Consider the following 21,623-nt stretch of genomic DNA (forward strand, 5'->3'; position numbering starts at 1 on the left):
GACACCTCATTACTAGAATGTCTGTGTTAATAGAAGTGTAGTACTGGAATAATGGCAGCACCAGTGTATGTTTTTATCATTGCAGAAAATGTTGTAAAGTCTGTACACAGTCACACTGTAAATAACAGTCGACATTTCAAGTAGCAATCCACATACAATCCACATAAATCTTAAGGCATGATTTCTGTTCCCTGATAGAATAACTTTTACAATGGTGTTTTCTGTGTGAATGTTTACAGAACATGAATTTAAAAGTTGCTCTCATGATTAAAGTGCATGAGATTACAAATTAGCTTCTGCAAGCATATGTGCTAGTAAAACTTATTGAACCAACTTCTGCCTCTATATGGAGATGGAACAATGCAACTAAGTCATAGTACTAGAAGTAGGAAAGGGATCTATTCTTAGTTGTGCCACTGACTTGACTGTGTGATCTTGGCCAAATGACCCTTTTTATTCATTAGTTTCCCCATCTCATGTTTTTCTGCTTCGCAGTGTGGTTGTGAGCCTTAATTAGGCTACCCTCTTGCACTTTTTGCAACTGAATAGCCTTACTGAAATCAGTAGCACTATTACATAGACAAAAACAACAAGGAGTCCGGTGGCACCTTAAAGACTAACAGATTTATTTGGGCTTAAGCTTTCGTGGGTAAAAAACCCCCACTTCTCTCAGATGCATGGAGTGAAAAGCAATTGCTACAAAGCAATTTCCCTCTTGGTATTGACATCTCCTCATCAGTTACTGGGAGTGGACCACATCCACCCTGACTGAATTGGCATTGTTAACACTGGTTCTCCACTTGTAAGGTAACTCCCCTTTCGTCATGTATCAGTATTTTATGCCTGTATCTGTAATTTTCACTCCATGCATCTGAAGTAGTGGGTTTTTTTAACCTACTAAAGCTTATGCCCAAATAAATCTGTTAGTCTTTAAGATGCCACTAGACTCCTTGTTTTTGTGGATAAAGACTAACATGGCTACCCCGATACATAGACAAAGTTACATATGGGCCTAAGTGTTTGCAGGATCAGGGCCATAGTGACTGTAAGTGATTTGAAGGTCAAAATTGTTTTTTAAAGTTTTGTTTCTAGTAAAAGTTACTTTGCATTGCTAGTACCACTTTTTCATACATATGCAACTGTCTATTTTAATGTCCTCACCAACTTTCAAAGCCCTTGGTCCAAAAGACATTCTCTGCAAATAACTTACAAACATTTTTGAGTTTTAGAACTACTAAGCTTTGCACCTGCTTAAAAAGACTCAAACTATTTACAGTGTGGTGGGCAAAAAGCGAGGAAAAATATGGGAGAGGTTGTTAGGAATTTGCAAACAAGTTTCAGCTCAGAGTAAATGTTTACAGACAAAAATAAATATGTGATTTGCTAGAGGAACTTTGTTCCATTTGCATATTTCATCACAAATCTAAGAGGGTCACTTTCACATCCTCCTGCAAAATGCACGTGCGTGAGAATCGCTAAAGGGAAATTACTGCCTCGTTTGCAAAAACAAAAACAAAACAACCAGCCACTGACCCTTCCTTGTCATTTCCTTTGATCAGTAACTAGAAACCTCCCGGGGGAGAAAAGAAACCCTGGTGATGATCGCTGCCAAGGTGAAGGAAGAGGCGCCTGGGCAACTCCCAGTCTAACTGCTTCTTGCAGGCAACACCGCGTGGGCGGTCTGCAGAGCTGCGTTGCTAGAGGAACAAAGAGATCGACAACTGCCTCCCCTTGACGTCCCCAGCCAGGAGGTTATAAAGAAGTGGCGAGTAGGGGAAGTAGCTTGGGGGGGTGCTCTCTGTGGGAGCACGCCGGGGCCCCTGCTGCAGGGCACTAGAGATTGTCAGGGGGTGGAGGTGAGGCACTAGAAGCAAAGCAAGCTTGCCGCACAGCTGGAAGACACAGCAGGCTCTGCACTGAAGAAGCCTTTTCAAAAGCTCAGTCAGGAGCTGGAGAGAAGGCTGGCTCAGGATGAATGAGCTGAAGCTCGCTGTGCTGGGCAGTAGAGGAGCCGGCAAGTCTGGTAAATTTACAAGTTAACTTTTTGGGCGGGGTGGGGGAGGATGGATTTAACAACTAGGATTTACATGTTAATCGGGTCCCTCCCAAGTTTGTAAGGGTGGTTGCGAGCAACTTGATTTTTTTTAATAATCCACTGATCATGCGAATCAATGTGCCAGCGGTTTTCTGCACCGAGACAAAGTAGAAAACAGCTGTACTGTTTAAAGATTTGGTCCATTCCAGCTGCACAATGGCTCTTCCATGTGCTACTACTAGGAGCCCCGGATCTTCACCTCCCCTTGCCCCCTCATACTTTTGCATTATTGATCACCCAACTGTTCGTTCTCCACATCTCAGTTTGCAACACTCCCCCCTTGGCAATCATTTGGAGCGGTGTGTAGCCGGGGGGAGAACACGACTGAATTTTAAATGTTGAGGATTTTGGCTCACCAAGTAAAATCAAAAGCTGTATAAAGTTAACCGTCCACTGAACCAGGCATGTGCTCAGCTGGAGTTTGTTTTGTATTGCAGCCCTAACAGTGAGATCCTAACCAGGCGTTTCATTGGAGAATATGCTTCTAATTCTGGTAAGTTCCCATTCGCAACTTTGCGTTTTGTTTTAGGCATTCTATAAATCATACATTTAACGAGCACTAAAGCCATATCAATATGAAATGTCAATACATACCTGAATTTTTCTTTTTAAATTCTCAGTTCTGTTTAGAAGTGTTTCCTAACATCTAATCAAAGTGTTTCTGTTTGGGTTATATACGTTCACTGAAATGATTTTCCAAAGAGACTAGTGGATGATGAGCTATTTGATCAGAGAGAAGTAGGTTTATTATAGTTTCAGAAAGTATCTTTAAAATGGAAACCGAATAATCTTTTAAAATAGTGATTTAATTTTAGTTTGTTACTTTGGAGTTGCTGATGAAAATTAAAATATGAAGAATAGAAACATAAAACTCATGTGGAAAGCAGATGTATAAAAATGAACATGTAAAACTCAGCACATGCTGTGCTAGTAAAGTACTAATCAGAAATCAGAAGGGCAAGGAGTTTAAGAAACGTGACTAGATCAGACACAAAAAGGCTGGTAAACTCTGTACACCATAAAGTGGGAGAAAAGACAATTAAAGAAGAGAGTGAAGAAATAGAAAAAGTAATGTTTTATCTTCTCTACAAACGACCTTGTTCCAAGAGGCATTTTTCAGGAAAGGGAAAATTTGGCCAAGAGACTTGCATTTTCCATAGATAAGATATGGAGAAAGAGAGTGCAGTAAGAGGGAGATTTCTAGAGGCACAAAGGGCAGTTACCCACCCCACTCCCATTCCCTTTTCATTATTTGTATTGCCAGTAGTGCCTAGGAACCCCATGGACCAATGCTCTATTGTGCTAGGTGCTGTACATACAGAACAAAAAGTCTATTGCCACAAAGGATGACAATCCAAATCTAATCTTTGGAAAGGAGTTGGGTGCATAACTGTCCTTTGTGCCTCTGAGAATCTCCTAAATCAGATGGACTCAAGAGGACAGGGGAATTAGCCAGTACTGTGAGTTCACCAACACAAAAAAACCCTGCTGTTTTTTCAAGGGAAATTTTAAACAAACCCATGTATTTGGTAAAGAGAAGCATGGGCTGTACAAACACTGTTTGAAAATACTTTTTGGCCCTGTTTCTACAACTAGCAGGTTGAATAAATAAAAAGCAATCCACAAAGCAGCCCAGAACATTTTGTAGTGGAATCAAAGAGAGATTGGATTTCAAAAGTTTTATGTTCTTACTTAACTGTGGACCCACAATGTTTGAGTGTGCTGCAGATTTGATCTTCTAATTTCCCAACCCAAATATTCACTTGGGGGTTCTGAAGGAGGTAAGGAGATAGATGAGGATAGGCCAGTATTCATAAGAACTGCAGCTGTACCAGAAGACTAATGTGGTGCTGATTGGGAGTCCAGGAGAATGCTAGGAATGGTGAGATTTATCTGGCCCTGTCTGCACTAGGAATTTTGAAATGTTCCCACCATTGCAAACACCAGATCAGCTCCCCCCAAGGTTAGCAACACTGGTAGCCCTAGACAATAAATGACCCTGCTAGTTGCCAGTACTGTTTGATATACTGTGCTGATTAGATTTGCTCAGAGCAACATGGTGCTTAGAATAGTGGCAATATCTTGTCCCACTATTTCTAGCAACCGATGGAGATTTTCAATATATTTCCCTTATGTAGACTATGCCCCAGATTTTAAAAGGCATTTGGTTTTGCTGTGGTCAGCATTGCAAGACCTAACTGATTTAGGAGTCTAAGATTTAGTCACTTAGTAGTCCTAAATTCCATCAATTGGATTTTGTCTCCTAAGTGCCTAAATCCCTTTTGAAAATGAGATTTAGATCCACATTTTAAAGGTATTTACAAATTGCATTCAGCATTGCAATGTCTGAGTCTCATTTTTAAAAGAGATTTAGGCATTTTGGCTTCTAAGTGCCTGAATCATTTTTGAAAAAATATCAGGCTGAGCCCCCAAATCAGTTAGGCATTGCGACACTGAGTGCAGCAATACCTGAGTAATTTTAAAAATCTGCATTCTTACGTCTCAGAACCTAAGAATACAGTTTAAGGACTCGATCCTGCAAACACTACCGAGGGAAATGCTTGCTGCTGTGAGGTTTCCCATTTGAGTTCTAGAATGCTTCATTGTAGTTAAGTGTTATTCCTGGTACCAGCTTTTTCAGGATCAGCACCTAAGTTCAGGCTTGTATAATACCAGCATAATTATAACTTAATAAGATCAAACCACAGTGCTTATGAGAGGAAAACTCATACCCACCTAACCTATTGAAAAAAAATAAAGTGTTACCCTTACGGTTCTATTTTACCTGGAGGAAAAAACTTGCGTAGACTTTTGCATACGTGCTGAACATGCATAATAGAATAAGTGGGCCATCAGAACTTAACTGATCTAAGTCTACATTCTCTCTACCCTGAAATCATAGCCAGCTCCTGCTCCCATCACATACTCAATATACAGGTTGCTATCATGTCTTAGCTGCCCTAAAACTTGCATAATATTGTAAAGAGATTTTTGGGAAATTACTCAGTATCCTAAATGCATGAGAATTTACCTGTACATGCTTATCTGCTGTCTCAAATGGTCAGCAGTATGTTCTAACAATGTTCCCTCACACATTAGCACTTATTGGGGCATCACAGTGGAATAGGACCTGCCAGCCATGAGCTTAGGATACAGTTATGCCCATAGTGAATTGTGCAGTGCTTATCTGAGGGATGGGTTCACTTTCCAGTAACACATCAGACTCTGCCAGAGGCAGATGAACCAAGGCCTAATTATGTACAGCAAATCTTATTTTTCTCCATTGGTAATATAGCGATTAAAGCCTGTTTTTTTACCTCCACTTGTTAACTCTGATATTGATTTTAATGCTGGTCTTGTAGAGTGCATCTACACTAAACATTTTTGTCTGGATGGGAGGCAAATGAACTGGAAATTTATGACCCTTGTTCACAGGTAAGCGCAACTTATAAAAGATGAAGCACAGCAAGGCTGCTCCCAAGATCCTTCGAAGAGTGAGGTGGCAGGGAGGAGAGAGGAGAAAAGCTAACTTACTTTGCACTTTTAGCAACTGACATGGAATATTGAAATTCCTGTAGCTATAACATGAGCTGTCAGGACTCTTTATGTACTGAGCATTTTCCAACTTTACAGAATGAGTCCTTCATTGTACAACTATCTGGTCAAGGCTTTCCATTGTTAAAGCTACTAATGGCAACCAAATGTAACATTGTACAGTAAAATTACATGCATTCTTTTAAGTCATAGGAGGGACAAAAAAATATGCAATCACTATTTGTATAGTTTCCCCGAATATCCTTCTAAATGGTTACTTTAAAAACATCTAACTAAATTTCATTTACCCTGTGGCAATGGCCAAATAGACAGACCTGGAAACTGAAGTCCTGTATTCCCAGAATAGATCTAATGATAGTGACAATACAGACTTCCCCATACTAACAACTGGGCTTAATCTGACCTGAATAAAACACTTAAGGGAGTTCAGCCTTCATGGTCATTCAATTCCTTCCTTCTCTGCTAAAAGGATTAAAGAATTATAGTAATGGAGTGTCCATGAAACATAGACCGATAGCTAGCTCATTCACCACAGTATTACCCACCCAGAAACAGACCTGCCACATCTGCTGAACAGTATGGTACTAGCCCTGCAAAGAGCCATCATCCACGTGGCCAAGAATATAAGGCTGGAGAATAGAAATGAAGGAGCAGGCTAGATGAACCTGATCATCCCTTCTCCTCAAAACCCTGGAGAGGATCTCAATGAATGTTAATGATGCTTGACGTTAACATTCCTGCTGCTGCCTTTCTCTGGTTATGGGCTTCCCTCATTAGTGGGAACTGGGGCAGTGGCAATCCGGGTGGGCCTTGGCAGCTTGACTCAGCTGGAACCATGTTGCCCAGGAGATGGAGCAGGGGTAGTCCACCATTAGAGAGTAAGCGCAGGACCATCTGAGCAGATAGCTCTGGCCCTCTGCAGCTTCCTGGATCTGGATTCAGAATGATCTAGGAAAAACTCCTCAAGGAGACCCTTTGGCATTCTCTCCTCCACTCTCAGACTCCCTCGTGCATCAAGCTTGGTGGTATTTTTTGTGATAGAGGCACCTACCCACCCTGAACAGAACTTAGACCAACTCAGTCTCATAGGTGCCTCTCTCAGAGAAGAGCCATTTTGGTCATTGCAATCTGATCTGTACTTGAACCCTAACGTAGACCTTGTTAGGAGAGGAAACTTACCAAAAAATCCCACAGTGCAGTGGAACTAGGGGCAAGCAGTAGTAAGGGCAAATCTCCTGCAGCCAGAACCTCTTCATCCCCATTTCAATTAGACTTGAATTTCAACTGGTTTATCTAAAATGATGGTGGAGAACCTGAAGCCCTGCCTACATTGTGGCGCTCACCAATTTCAACAATGATTCGTTGAACTAATCGGTCTTTTTAGTTAAATTTTCCCAGTGCTGACAGCTCTGAATATAAAAAGGCTGTATCCCACATCTAAGCTGCCCAGTCTCCCCTTAAATTATTTGTTTTAGTGCAGAGTACACAGATCAGCACATGTTGCAACAAATTGAAATCAGACAGTAACAAATTTGGCATTTCAATGCAGACTCTCTGGGCAGGGAACTTGTCTACTAGGTTTGTATAGCACAGCACCCATTTTTAAAACATATAATATAACCAGCTACCAAATACCTGAATATAAACAAAAAATTTGTACTAACTTCCATTGAATTGCAAGCTGTCACAAACAGCATTTGGTGTAATGAGGAGTAGCGTAGAAGCGTGCTGAGGCATTTGGGAGAAGAGGGCTAGTTAGAAACCACCAATAAGCTATAATCTACAGTCTCTTTTTCATGGGCTTAAACATCTTTTAAAACATAAAAATATTGGAAACAGTTATGCTCTCTTCTTTTCCCCCTTTGACACTAACTATTACCTATACTGATATTATCCTTCTGTACAGTTTTTAGCCGTTTCAAGGTGCCTTCAGTCTTGACCAAGAAGACTGATGGCTCTGTCTTAACTTTCTCCAGTGCCTCATTATTGAATTTCAGAATATAGTCAAAAAACCTTATTATTTTATTAAAAACTGCCTGGACTTGCTCCCAACTATTTCATAAACCTCTTAACTCTCTTCTCCCCTCCAGCTGATCTACCACCACCTGCTTTTGCACAGTGTTTCCACCTATTGATTTGTCAGCCATCTTCAATACCTTTATTATTTTAATTGGCCTCATCCTTTTCCATCTAGTCTTTCAAAGTAAATATGAAACCCTATCTTTCATCCCTTCATTTCCCTCTGCTTTCACTTTTACTATCCTGTTCTAACTTCCCATCACTCATATTAACAAATGGCATCCACCAAAGTCTGTGTGGTGACTTCATGTCCTGCTGAAGGGCTTACGTACGCTCCAAGTCTTTTCATGTATTGGGGGGAAAAGTTGAATGGATAGGATAAATGATTGACTAAAATAACTTCCTAGTGAAGGAACAGATAAACACATCAGAGCTGTTTTTGTATAGGGAATTGGGTGGGAACAATAACGAACAAATAAAGTCTGCAAACTCCTCATTCATTTTATTAGGATCAAGAGTGGCAAAATCATATTCTAGACTTGTAGAAGATTAGGGTTGGAAGAGACCTCAGGAGGTCATCTAGTCCGACCCCCTGCTCAAAGCAGGACCAACCTCAACTAAATCATCCCAGCTAGGGCTTTGTCAAGCCAGGCCTTAAGAACTTCCAACGATGGAGATTCCACCACCTCCCTAGGTAACCCATTCCAGTGCTTCACCACCCTCCTAGTGAAATAGTGTTTCCTAATATCCAACCTAGACCTGCCCCGCTGCAACTTGAGACCGTTTCTTCTTGTTTTGTCATCTGCCACCACGAAGAACAGCCAAGCTCCGTCCTCTTTGGACCCCACCCCCCCGCAGGTAGTTGAAGGTGCTATCAAATCCCCACACCCCCACAAACACACACTTCTCTTCTGCAGACTAAACAAGCCCAGTTCCCTCAGCTTCTCCTCATAAATCATGTGCCCCAGCCCCCTAATCATTTTCATTGCCCTTCACTAGACTCTCCAATTTATCACATGCTTTCTGTAGTGAGGGGCCCAAAACTGGACTCAATACTCCAGATGTGGCCTCACCAGTGACAAATAGAGGGGAATAATCACTTTCCTCAATTTGCTGGCAGTGCTCCTACTAATGCAGCCCAATATGCCGTTAGCCTTCTTGGCAATAAGGGCACACTGTTGACTCATATCCAGCCTCTCATCCACTGTAATCCCGAGGTCTTTTACTGCGGAACTGCTGCTTAGCCAGTCAGTCCTCAGCCTGTAACAGTGCATGGGATTCTTCCATGCTAAGTGCAGGACCCTACACTGTCCTTGTTGAACCTAATCAGATTTCTTTAGGCCCAATCCTCCAATTTGTCTAGGTCACTCTGGACCCTATCCCTAACCTCCAGAATAACGACCTCACCTCCCAGCTTAGTGTCATCCGCAAACTTGCTGATGGTGCAATCCATCCCATCATTCATGTATATAAAGGGTTAAACAAATACTGATGGCCACAACTGTGTGCTCAGTTACCCTGGCATAAATTCAGAGCGACTCCATTGCAATCAAGGGAGCAGAGTTTGATTGTAAGATTTAATTTAACTTTACTGATAGTTAAGGCCTATCAAGGGCAGTTTAAAGTTCTGAAACACTGTTTATACATTCATTATAAGAATCATCTCCAATGATATTTATTTATTTGTAGCTCTTTGGAGAACCAGTTTCAGATCGGGGCCCCATTGTGCTGTGCACTGTACAAACATGTACATTTCTTTACATTCTAAGTTAGAAAGAAAATATTGCACAGTGACAACAGTAATGGATTCTTTCTATTGTATGCATTTCAGCCTTCAGCCACGACAGGGAAAGCTGTCCCTCACTGATGAACTCCACTGGGCTGATGGATTTGTCATTGTGTATGACATCAGCGATAGAGCTTCCTTTGCCTTTGCAAAGGCATTGCTATACAGGATACGAGATTCCCACCTGGCAGCTTGCAAAAGGTAAGTTGTATTATAAATATTACATTTCTTTCGATCTAAGGTACGAAAAGAGATGAGTCTGTGAGCACTAGGCACCCTAACAGTCACAGCAGTAGCAACCAGCAACATAACAAAAGTAGTAATATACTAGCTGGTAAATTCAGCAGCAAAATATAACCCATTCCACCCAAAACCCAATATACTTTAGGCTTTTTCATTCTTGTTTCACATGTAAGTCATACTGTCATGCTAGGTGATATAAGATAAGTACTCAGATCAAGATTGGCCAACGTGCAGATTAAAAAGCTGGTAGTTAGCCTAAGCTACCTCACCCCCACACTCATTGCTGTCACCAGTGGAGTTGCATCAATGGGAAGTTTGAAGAAAATACTAGTGTAGATACAATCAGAGAGGATTTGGGACCAAGAATTCCTGCTAAACTCTGTCCAGGGCAGTGACATCAACTCCCTTTATGTCCTTGGGCAAATAATTTAAATTAGCTCAGATGTGAGTGGCACAAATTAATTAATGAACTAGTTAAATGTTTAAAGAGTGAGTGCTGAGTATCAGTATTCACAACAATTGACCTAGAAATGCATAACCTGCTGAGGCTTTTGCCTAAATAAAACATGACCTAAGAATAAAATCTTAAATTGGGAAATTGTTTAAATTATATTTTCAACCCCTTTCACCATATACTGTCTCAGCCTTAATCCCTTGGTGTGTATATTTTTCACTGTTTTTAATATTTAAGTGAAAAAATGTACTGTCAATTATTTTAGCCTTAATAAAACATAACTAAAATAAGGTTAAGACATTTGCCTCACAGATGTGTTAGGAGGATTTCTAGCAAACTGAGATCCTAAATAGCATTCAATGGTATAAACTAAAATAATATAAACATTTTTTGTCAGTTTTCTCTGGATATACAGCATACAAGAGCCAGGTACCCTGTAGAATTTGTATAAGACTTTTTGTCTAATCAAAGACTTTTTGATTTCAGAGTGGTAGAGTCAGCTGTATTCTTAGTTGGTAACAAGCAAGATCTATGCCATTTGAGAGAAGTAGGCTGGGATGAAGGACAAAAGCTGGCAATGGATAACAAATGCCAGTTCTGTGAACTGTCTGCAGCTGAACATTGTCAGGAAGTGATGACCATGTTCACAAAAGTCCTAAGAACCATCATCACAAACTTCAAACTGAAGGAAAAGAGACGACCCAGTGGTTCAAAGTCAATGGCCAAACTAATCAACAACATGTTTGGGAAGAGGAGGAAGTCTGTGTAGTGGATGTCCAGGCCCATGGAAACCATTGAACAATGATACACTGAAATATTGCAATAGTGGGCCATATGCAATGCTTGGACTCAGCCAATGAGTACATGTGTTTAAAAGGTCTCCATTTGAAGGGATGATATGTCACTACAAACCAAAGATGATTGGCGGTATGGGCCAATAGACAGAGTACTGCACTGGGATTCAGAAGACCTGGGTTCTATTTAGAGCACTACCCTGGACCTTGGCAAGTTTCTTCATTTATCTGAGCCTCTGTTTCCCCTCTCAACCTGTGTCTTGTCTATTTAGAGTGTAAGCTCTTAAAAGGACTTTTACTACCTTGTAGAGTGCCTACCAACAATGGGGCCTTAATCTTGATTGTAGATACTAGGTGTTACTAGAATATTAATAATTTTTTTCCAATGAACTCAGCCTCCCTGTGCCTTGCTGAACAATAGCCCAACTTCAGAATTCCAAGATTTATCTGTAACAGCAATTGCACTAATTGAAACCAGGATTGGTACTTTGTGATATTGCACTTGTAATTAAATGAGCGGAGGATAATTAATGCCTGACTTTCAGGGCTTTCTTCCCCTGAAAAGCTGCCAAGAAGGGAATCAAATAAATGAGGTCATCAGCTGTCACCGATTTCGATATTCCTGCTGGAGCTTGATGGGAGGAAGTATGGTCCAGCGGATAGGAAATTGGAATGGGAGTTAAGAGCCTTGGGCTCACTTTGGCTCTGCCGTTGACTTGCTGTGACCTTGGACAAGGTCTTTTGGGTGAAATTTACTCCTATGCATCAGTTTTATCTTCCCTGGCCACCTGGGTATTTGAATCCATGATTTCACGCTTCAGAGGTGGAAGCCAATCCCTTACAATATCTTTCACTCCTATGTAGCTGGCCTGTACAGCCAATGTACCACTGAAATCCAACTTAAGAACTCAGGCCAAGATTGTCAAAAGTATTTAGGCACCTAACTCCCATGGATCTCTGCCCTTAATTTGGTCCTCTGCATAGGGGCGATTTTCACTCTCCATGCCTCTGTTGATGATGATTATCTATGATTATCTATGTACTCTATTTTATTTAGGAGAAGGATCTGAGAAGCCCCTAAGTAAGGAGCACAAGTCTGACTGGGTTTCAAAGTCAGACTTTCAATGGACTTGTGGTCCTAACTGCCATGCTCATTTTAAAACTTATATCATCACCATGGTAATGAAATACATTTGTAAAGCACTTTGATTTGTATAGATAGTGCTATAGAAGTGTCTTATTATTTTTTCCCACACAAGTGCTGAACATTAGGCATAGGAGTCTAAATATTAAGCAACAGAAATCAGGCTCCTTACTGCATACTTAGGCCACCCATGTCTGAATGTTTCTGCTTGTACAAAAATTATGAAGGGAAAAGTAAGTGGTCTGAAGATGACTGACTTTCTCCCATACTGGTTCCAACTAGGGTGACCAGATATCCCAATTTATAGGTACAGTCCCAATTTTGGGGTTTTTTCAGATTTGCAGTCTGATCACCTTAGTTCCAACAGAGCCTAAGGTACGTCTACCAACCTCCCAGCACAAGCAGACAGACTTGCATTAGTGGGCTTGAACTTCTGCACTGAAAAGAGGGTGGATGTTGCGGCTTGGGCTGCAGCTAGGGTTCTCAAGCCCACCCAACCCCTTGCGGTCAAGCTAAGGGGTCTATCTTGAGTCTCTGCTGGAGCTGACAAATTCATGCTGCTTTTAGTTTGAGCCACATGAGCAAGAGTCTGTCCACTCAGGCTGGGAGGTTTGCACCCAGCTGCTGTGCGGCCATACCCAAAGATGCAATTTCCAAAAGAACCCCCAAAAACAAACCACCACCCCCCTCAGTATTGTGGCCTAACTCTGGTCCCATTGAAGTCAACAAGCAGAGTTAGGGCAATGCTGAGTGCTTTTGATAATTCCATGCAAATAAGTAGAAAGCTTCTTTAAACAAAATATAAATGTTATTTATACATGCTAAAAATACTGTGACTAAAGATCATCACTTGTTGAAAGATCATCTTATCTCACATAGTTATAGCTTTTAAAATTGCAAATCATGGAATTTTTTTGCCTAGAATGTTGGCAGGCTCATCCACTATTTTACATCCAAGCAGACTTTACCTACTGTATCAAGGGGTTATTATATAAGGGTATATATTGAATCAGAGAGATTGAATTTTAAAGCACTGATCTATTAAATGACACAAACACCACTCCTCCAACTCTCTTAGTTGGCTGCTTTATTGTAGTCTGTCAGTCTGCTGTGACAAAGTTCTCTTCTACCTTGGTGGGGTCCTGTGCTTGTTGGCAGATATGCTCACCTCACAGATTCACCCTGTGGGTCAGGTAACAGCCCAGAGACCTTCCCCTCTGGTAGAAGCCACAGTCCAAGTCAATTCCCTCCTGTGTTTGATCAGGAGTTGGGAGGTTTGGGGGGAACCCAGGCCTGCCCTCTACTTCAGGTTCCAGCCCAGGGCACTGTGGATTGCAGCTGTCTAGAGTGGCTCCTGGTACAGTTGCATGACAGCTACAACTCCCTGGGCTACTTCCCCATGGCCTCCTCCCCAACTCCTTTATCCTCACCACCAGACCTTCCTCCTGATGTCTGATAACACTTGTACTTCTCAGTAGGCTGGCAGTGTGCCTACTCACTCTCAGCTTCTTGCACGCCTCTTGCTCCCAGTTCCTGGCACATACTTCCTCTCCTCTGGTTCCCCCCTGGCCTGATTGGAGTGAGCCCTTTTATAGCATCAAAGGGGCCGTGATTAGAGTCAGGTGCTTAACAGCCTCACCTGACTCTTAGCAGGTTAATTGGAGTCAGGTGTTCTCATTAGTCTGGAGCAGCCCTGCTCTGGTCACTGAGAGAACAGAAAACTGCTTATCCAGTGGCCAGTAGTGTATCTCCCTTCCACTACTCTGCTGTTCCCAACTGGCCTAGGTCTATCACACTGTATACAGCTTGCTACCAGATTTGAAACTAACTGTATTGACTGTTATGACATTAAATCAACTTGAAATCTACAAGAGAGAAATGTTTACACTTTTTATGATGGTCCTAAGATTTAAAAAAAAAACAACTTTTTCTACTTTACAAATGAAGCCCATGCAGCCTCAAATAGTAAATTCAAATGCTAGGCACTTTAACAAGAGGAGGACTATGATTGTGTTTCATACAAACACTGAAGAATCATACATGCATGACACAATGAATTGTAGAGTGCTTAATACTTATTTTTTTATTTTAATTCTTAACAAAAAGAGAACATACTTGGTTAAGGTTGCCAGGAGACTAATTACTATTATTCATAGAGGTATTTTTACAGAACATAAGAAATAAAGGATAGCAAATTCTGAAAATTCCACTTGAGAAGGTTGAGGTCACAGCATAAACTGATTGACATCCTACATACATCATCATCTGCCTGCATCCCGCTACCTATTAATTGGGCTCTACTAGACCCTCCAAAAATAATTTGGCATACCCCAGTGACAATACAACCTACTTGTAAGAGTGCACACAAAAATATTGTTTTCTCTAAGGACTTGGAATTTTTATTTTCGCATCCCTCCCCTGACTCCCTTTTGGTCAATTCAGTAAACAAATGTGGAAGACAGCTTCAGACTAAACTGTCACATGTCATCAAAGATTTAAAAAGCAACTTCACTTATTTGGCCGTAAGTCATATTCATTGGCTATTCTACAATTTGGGATTGCCAACTACAAAGCCCTCATGGCAAAATACAGCCATATTAACTATTCAAAGTTTAATTCCTTTATTGAGCATGTTTTACCAGAGCAAAGGGAATAATTTCAGGCAATTATTGCAAATGGTCAACTGCTGGCCAGAATATCATTGCAGGTTTTTTTGGATACCACCGATACAGCCGTTTGTTTTGTCTCTGTGGTGGTAGCCATGAGGAGGGCCTCCTGCCTTCAGCTATCAGGGTTTCAGAGGGAAGTCCAAAGTACAGTTTAGGACCTTCCTTGCGATGGATGAAGCTGTTTGCAGAAAAGACCAATGAATCTCTGCATAAGGTGTTGCCTTATGTATCAAAAATGTATACACTTGGACTGAGGTTGAGATGGAAATAGGAGACAGACTTGTTGAAAGTCTCTGGGTAAGGAGTTAAAAAAAAGTTAAAAAAACAAAGGTGATGTCATGGTAGGGGTTTACTACAGACCACCTAACCAGGAAGGGGAGATGGATGAAGCTTTTTATAAACAACTAACAGAATCATCCAAAGCACAGAATTGGTGGTGATGGAACACTTCAACTACCTAGACATCTGTTGGGAAAATAACACAGCAGGGCACTGATTATCCAACAAGTTCTTGGAATGTATCGGAGACAGTTTTTTATTTTAGAAGGCAGAGAAAGCCAGTGGGGGAGAGGCTGTTCTGCGTTTGATTTTGACAAATAGGGAAGAAATGATTGAGACTTTGAAAGAGGAAGGCAGCTTGGATGAAAATGTTCATGAAATATCAGAGTTCATGATTCTAAGGAATGATAGGAGGGAAAAAAGCACAATAAAGAAAATAGGTTTCAAGCAGGCAGACTTTAGCAAACTCAGGGAGTTTGCAAGTAAGATCCCAGGGAAGCAAGTCTAAGCGGAAAAGCAGTTTGAGAGACTTGGCAATTTTTCAAAGAGACACTGTTAAGGGCAAAAGAGAAAACTATCCGACTGTATAATGATCAGAAAAATGGCAAAAGACTACCCTGGCTTAACAGGAGATCTTCAATGATCCTAAACTCAAAAAGAGTCCCACAAAAAGTGGAAACTAGCTCTAATTAGAAAGGATGAATATAAACAAATAACAAGTATGTGGGCAAGTAATGAGAAAGGCCAAGGCACAAAAAAATTACCTAGAAAAAAGGGTTACAAGAAAACATTCTATGAATACATTAAAAACAAGAAGACCAAGGTCAGTTTAGACCCATTACTCAGTGGAGGGTAGGGGTGGGAAGTACAATAACAGAAAATGTGGAAATGACAGAAATGCTAAATGACTTACCAGAAGCTGGGAATGGGTGGCAGGGATTATCTGTTCTGTTCATTCCCTCTGAAGCACCTGGTATTGGCCACTGTCAGAAAACAGGATACTGGGCTAGATGGACCTTTGGTCTGACCCAGAATGGTCCTTCTTATGACTCATATCTTCCCACGACAAGACTCTTTTGGTAAATTTCCTTCCCACCCTCTCTGGTGATCTCTTAACCCCAAACCCTGGGAACTCAGCATATTGTAGGTCTCAATCCAGTTAGCGGAATAGTGAGGGCCACCTCATCAAACCCAAGTGCTTCTTACCCTCCTACGCAGCCTGAATACATTCCAGTGGCACATATAGAAGTAAGGGATTTCATTTCCCATTGCATGGGGTTACCTGAGTCTGAACTTTAAAGACCAAGTACAGCCTGTCACTGTCCAACCTAGAAGCTGATGTTCTTCAGTGGTGAACTGATTCTTCGAGTGCTTGCTCATATAGATTCTAAGTAGGCATGCGTGTGCTGCGTGCACGACTATCAGAGAATTTTTACTCTGAACAAGACCCGTTACAAGCCTGGCTGGCATGAGTCTATCGCCCAGGTTGGGACAGCCTGAACTTGGTGGTCACCATCCCAGAGCGAGTCCTGGTCTCCCTCCGCTGGTGGCTAGATCCCCAGGTGGTATGTGAAGAAGTTCCTTCTCATAGCCCGCAGCCCTCCTTATCCCTCGTCACAGATGCCTCAGTCCTGGAATGGGGCACCCACCTCAGGAACATTCAGACACAGCGCCTATGACCCCCATCCATACTCTCCTTCATATCAACGTCCGGGAGCTGATGGTGGTGCGCCTTGCTTGTCGAGCCTTCCAGGTGCAACTGCAGGGTCGTTGTGTGGTGGTCTTCACAGACAACACCACGACCATGATCTACATCAACAAACAAGGGGGGTCCATTCCTCCCCCCTCTGTCAGGAGGCCGTTCAATTGTGGGAATTCTGCATAGCTCACTCCATTCACCTGGTGGCGTCCTTTCTATCTGGGGTCCAGAACATGCTGGCAGACCACCTGAGCAGGTTCTTCCATTCCCAGGAGTGGTCGCTCCATCTTCCGAAGATGGGGGTTCCCCCAGGTCGACCAGTTTGCCTCCCACAGCAATCGGAAATGCCCAGCTTTCTGCTCCCTCCAAGGCTGTTCCCCGGGCTCTCTCACAGACACCTTCCTACTCCCGTGGACGAGTCAACTATTTTACGCCTTTCCCCCATTCCCTCTTGTGCACAGGGTTTTGCTCAAGGTGTTCAGGGACAGGGTGCGAGTGATTCTGGTAGCTCTGGTTCACTCAGGATCACGGTCACCTCTGCCATCCCGACCTACGATCTCTCCACCTCACAGCATGGATACTGCATGGCTAAACCCTTCAGAACTTCTCTATTCAGAATCTGTGCAGCAAGTACTGATGGGCAGCAGGAAGCCCTCCACTCGGGCCACATACATGGCTAAGTGGAAGCAGTTTCATGCTGGTGCACTCAGCGCAACACTCCCCCTCTCCAGGCATCCGTGCCTATCATTTTGGAGTATTTTCTGGACCTAAACCAGCAGGGCCTGGCGGCATCCTCCATCAGAGTTCACTTGGCGGCTATCTCGGCTTTTCATCCAGGTACGAATGGCTGCTCTGTCTTTGCCAATCCTGTGGTTGGCAGGATCCTCAAGGGCCTGGACTATCTCTACCCACAAGTTCGACAGCCAGTCCCGACATGGGCCCTTAACCTGGTCCTCTCCAGACTCATGGGGCCCCCGTTCAAGCCGCTGGCCACCTGTTCCCTTCTCTACCTCTCCTGTAAATGGCTTTCCTGGTTGCTATCACATTGGTGTGGCAAGTCCCCAAGCTGAGAGCCCTTACCTTGGAACCACCTTACACGATCTTCCATAAAGATAAGGTGCAGTTTCGGCTTCACCCCGCTTTTCTTCCCAAGGTTGTATCGGCCTTCCATATCAGCCAGGAAATTTTTCTTCCAGTTTTTATCCAAAACCACATGCCAGTCTCCAGTCTCCGCATGCCAGACTCCCTCGATGTCCGTAGAGCCCTTGCCTTCTACACTGAGCATAAAAAGCTGTTCAGGAAGACAACCCAGCTCTTCGTTGCAATGGCGGACCAGACGAAAGGCCTCCGGTCTCCTCTCAGTGGATCTCTTCATAGATCACATCCTGCATCTGCACTTGCTATGATCTGGCCAGCTTACTGCTCACTCCACAAGGGCCTAGGCTTCGTTGGCGGTGCTCCTGGTCCAGGTGCCGATCCATGAGATCTGCAGAGCTGCGACTTGGTTCTTGGTACACACTTTCACTTCGCACTATGCCATTGTCCGGCGCGCTAGAGATGAGGCAGCGTTTGGTAGAGAAGTCCTACAATACACGTTGCTCCTTCACTCCGACCCCACTGGCAGGTAATGCTTGGGAGTCACCTAATTGGAATTGATATGAGTAAGCACTCGAAGAAGTAAAAATGGTTTCTCACCTTCATAACTCTTGTACTTTGAGATGTGTTGCTCATATCCATTCCAAGCCTTCCCCCTTCCCTTCTGTTGAGTAGCCAGCAAGAAGGAACTGAGGAGGCGCTGGGTCAGCTGGGGTATATATCAAGTGCCATGAAGGTGCCGCTCCACGGGGCTCCACAGCTGGGTGTTGCTAGGGTAAAAATTCTCCAGCTAACTGGAATGGATATGAGCAATACATCTTGAAGAACAACAGTTACAAAGGTGAGTAACCATTTTTTCTTGTATGTCTTTAGAGCAAGACGTAGGCAAATTACAGTCCATGGGCCACATCCGGCCTTGGGACCTCCTGCCTGGCCCTTGAGCTCCCAGCCAGGGAGGCTAGCCCCTGGCCCCTCCTCTACTGTCCCCCCTCCCCCGCAGCCTCGGCTTGCTGCGCCGCCTGCGCTCTGGCCCACTGCTCCTGCCAGGCAGTGCAGCAGCATGACTGGCTCCGGCATGGTAAGGGGGCAGGGAGCGGGGGGTTGGATAAGGGGCAGGGGTCCCGGGGGGCAATCAGGGGACAGGGAGCGGTTGGATGGGGTGGAGGTTTGGGGGAGGCAGTCAGAGGATGGAGAACGGGCGGGGGGGTTGATAGGAATGGGAGTCCTGGGGGGCCTGTCAGGGTGCTGGGGTGGATAGGAGTCAGGGCAGTCGGGACAGGGAGCACGGTGGGGTGGGTGTTGGATCGGGGGTTGGGTCCTGGGGGATGGTCCTGGGAGCAGGCGGTCAGGGGACAAGGAGCCGGAGGGGGTTGGATGGGTCAGGAGTTCTGAGGAGGGCAGTCAGGGGCAGGGAGAGGGAGGGGGCAGATCGGGGGTGGGGGCCAGGCTGTTTGGCGAGGCACAGCCTTCCCTACCATACAGCCTTCCATACAGTTTTTGCAACCCTAATGTGGCCCTCGAGCCAAAAAATTTGCCCACCCCTGCTTTAGAGAGAGAGAGGCACTTTGGGATTCTTCATAATAAAAGATGTTGCATAAATGTATAATTATATGCTGTGCAAATGTTAAGTATTAGTAGAACTCAACCACAGGTTTTTGACACCTACATACAGTAGAACCTCATTTACAAACATCTCGGGAATGGACGTTGTTCATAACTCTGAAATGTTCATAACTGAACAAAAGGTTATGACTGTTCTTTCAAAAGTGTACAACTGAACATTGACTTCATACAGCTTTGAAACTTGACTATGCAGAAAAAAATGCTGCTTTCCCTTCTGTAAAAGTAGTTCACGTTTAACACATTGTTTTTTTGTTTTTTGGTTTTTTTTTTGGGGGGGGCAGGTGTCTGCTGCTGCCTGATTGTGTACTTCTGGTTCCAAATGAGGTGTGTGGTTGGCTGTTCAGTTTGTAACTCTGAGGTTCTACTGTATATAACAATGAGGTAAGAAGTGTTCAGTATAGCAGCTCATGTTTTAGTTCACAATCATTCCTCCCTTCTTACCTGGTCATCTGCTGTTTCTTCTCTTGGTCTCTGTTTGCTTCCAGAAACAGAACTCCCAAATAAAGGGGATCTGGAGGCTGCAAAAGATCGACACACTACTGTGAAGTAGCTTCTTGCTTTCTCCAAACCTGCATCTGGAAAAACGCCTTTTAAAATTACAAAAATATGTACATAGAATTGTTGGACTGGGATAAAAACTGCAGTTGATTCAGTCTGCGGAGCTGATTGCACAGCCTGAACAAACAGCACACCCACCTTATATTACAGCAAAGACACAAAACACTGTGGGCCTGAGTCTGTTCTGTTATGCTGGTTTTTACATCAGTGTAACTCCATTTACTGTAATGGAGTTACTCCCATTTTATGCCAGTATACATGAGAATTGGGCCCACAATCTTTTAATAGTTTGTGCTGTAGTGCTTAGATCATTGTTATGAATTATTATAGTATAATGGGATTTTTTTTGTTTGTTATTTGTTATGTTGCTTCAATAAGGGCACCACAAAACAGGAAGAAAACTATTTTTAATGTTAAAAGCCTACCAACAACTTGCTTGAGTCAATGTCCTGATGATTTACTTCCCCACCTGACGCTCACCCAGGTCAGCTTAATGTGCAGTAGGTGTCACGAGCAGAACAATTTACCTTCCATTGCATGAACCTGCCAACACTCTGTAAGATCTTCCGAATTACTACACAGGAGTCAAAAATTTTTGGTGTAACTTCATGAAGTCTTTCATAAGCTTCAGTGGCAATTTGGCTGAACCAGGAACTGAAGATTTGATACTGCTGCCCACGTTGATTGTCCTAGTGGAAAGATTGAAGAGAATGCCACGAAAAGCATCATCCATGTCTAACCATAAAACTACACACCAATGAAATAACAGTGAGTAAAAGGAAGAGATATTAAATAGGGTCCCAAAAGCTGGTTCATGGAGACTTCCAGGTGGACTCGGGAGCTATAACTATTGCACTGTTGAAGCAGCTATTGGTCTTTTAGTGGCTGAAGCTAAAAAATAAACAAAAAACCTTCTCCTCTCTCCTATTGCAGTTACTTCCTGTCTGTCCCCATTAGGCCTTCATCTGGTAAATCCAGTCCATTTGCACACTACTCAGAACCAAGGAGTTGCAAAATATATAGAACTGCACAGCAACCTGAGAGAACTGAGCAGCACGAGGCTGCAGAAAATGAGAGGAGATTCTGTTGTAATAAACAAAAAACTCTACACCTCTGGAAAAAGAAACGGCAAAGATATTAAATAGGCACATAACCAAGCAGATGAAGCCACTGCGCTGAAGTGCGGAAAGTGGATGGATTGTATTTAAGCCTAATCCGGAGAGGAATAAGGAGGGGAATCTGTAATTTTTTATCAGAGATGATGTACTTTGGAAACTGTGTGAGCTACAGAGGGTTTTCCAGCTTGTAAGAGAAACCTGCATGCATCTGAATTGGGGGGTAAGCAATGAAACATCAATATATCCGGATGATATCTAGATGATAATGTATGGACAATAGATCCTTCTCCTCCTCTCTTCCCTTTTCCCCCCAACCCCCAGTTCTAAGGATTTATATAATTTGTAGGGTATAGCTGTAGGCTGAATGCACTAGAGCGCAACACAATCACAACACTTGAGCATGTCTGACGCTGACATTCCACCCAGCAGCACACAGAGTTTGGGAGGGAAGATGAATACAAACTTGACCTAATACATAATTTCCCATTAGCA

The 21,623-nt window shown here is 43.1% G+C and overlaps 1 protein-coding gene across 1 annotated transcript; it reads left to right on the forward strand.

Annotated features, from left to right (window-relative positions):
* Positions 1-1,606: 1,606 nt before the first annotated feature.
* RERGL (RERG like) lies at positions 1,607-13,321 on the forward strand. Its single transcript, XM_030541989.1, is given in 7 exon segments — positions 1,607-2,023; positions 2,533-2,544; positions 2,547-2,588; positions 5,458-5,502; positions 5,505-5,530; positions 9,508-9,656; positions 10,639-13,321. Coding segments are annotated over 7 exon segments (609 nt in total). The 5' UTR covers positions 1,607-1,971; the 3' UTR covers positions 10,922-13,321.
* Positions 13,322-21,623: the final 8,302 nt, after the last annotated feature.

Source organism: Gopherus evgoodei, chromosome 1 (genome assembly GCF_007399415.2).
Source record: "Gopherus evgoodei ecotype Sinaloan lineage chromosome 1, rGopEvg1_v1.p, whole genome shotgun sequence".
Classification (NCBI taxonomy): Eukaryota; Metazoa; Chordata; order Testudines; family Testudinidae; genus Gopherus; species Gopherus evgoodei.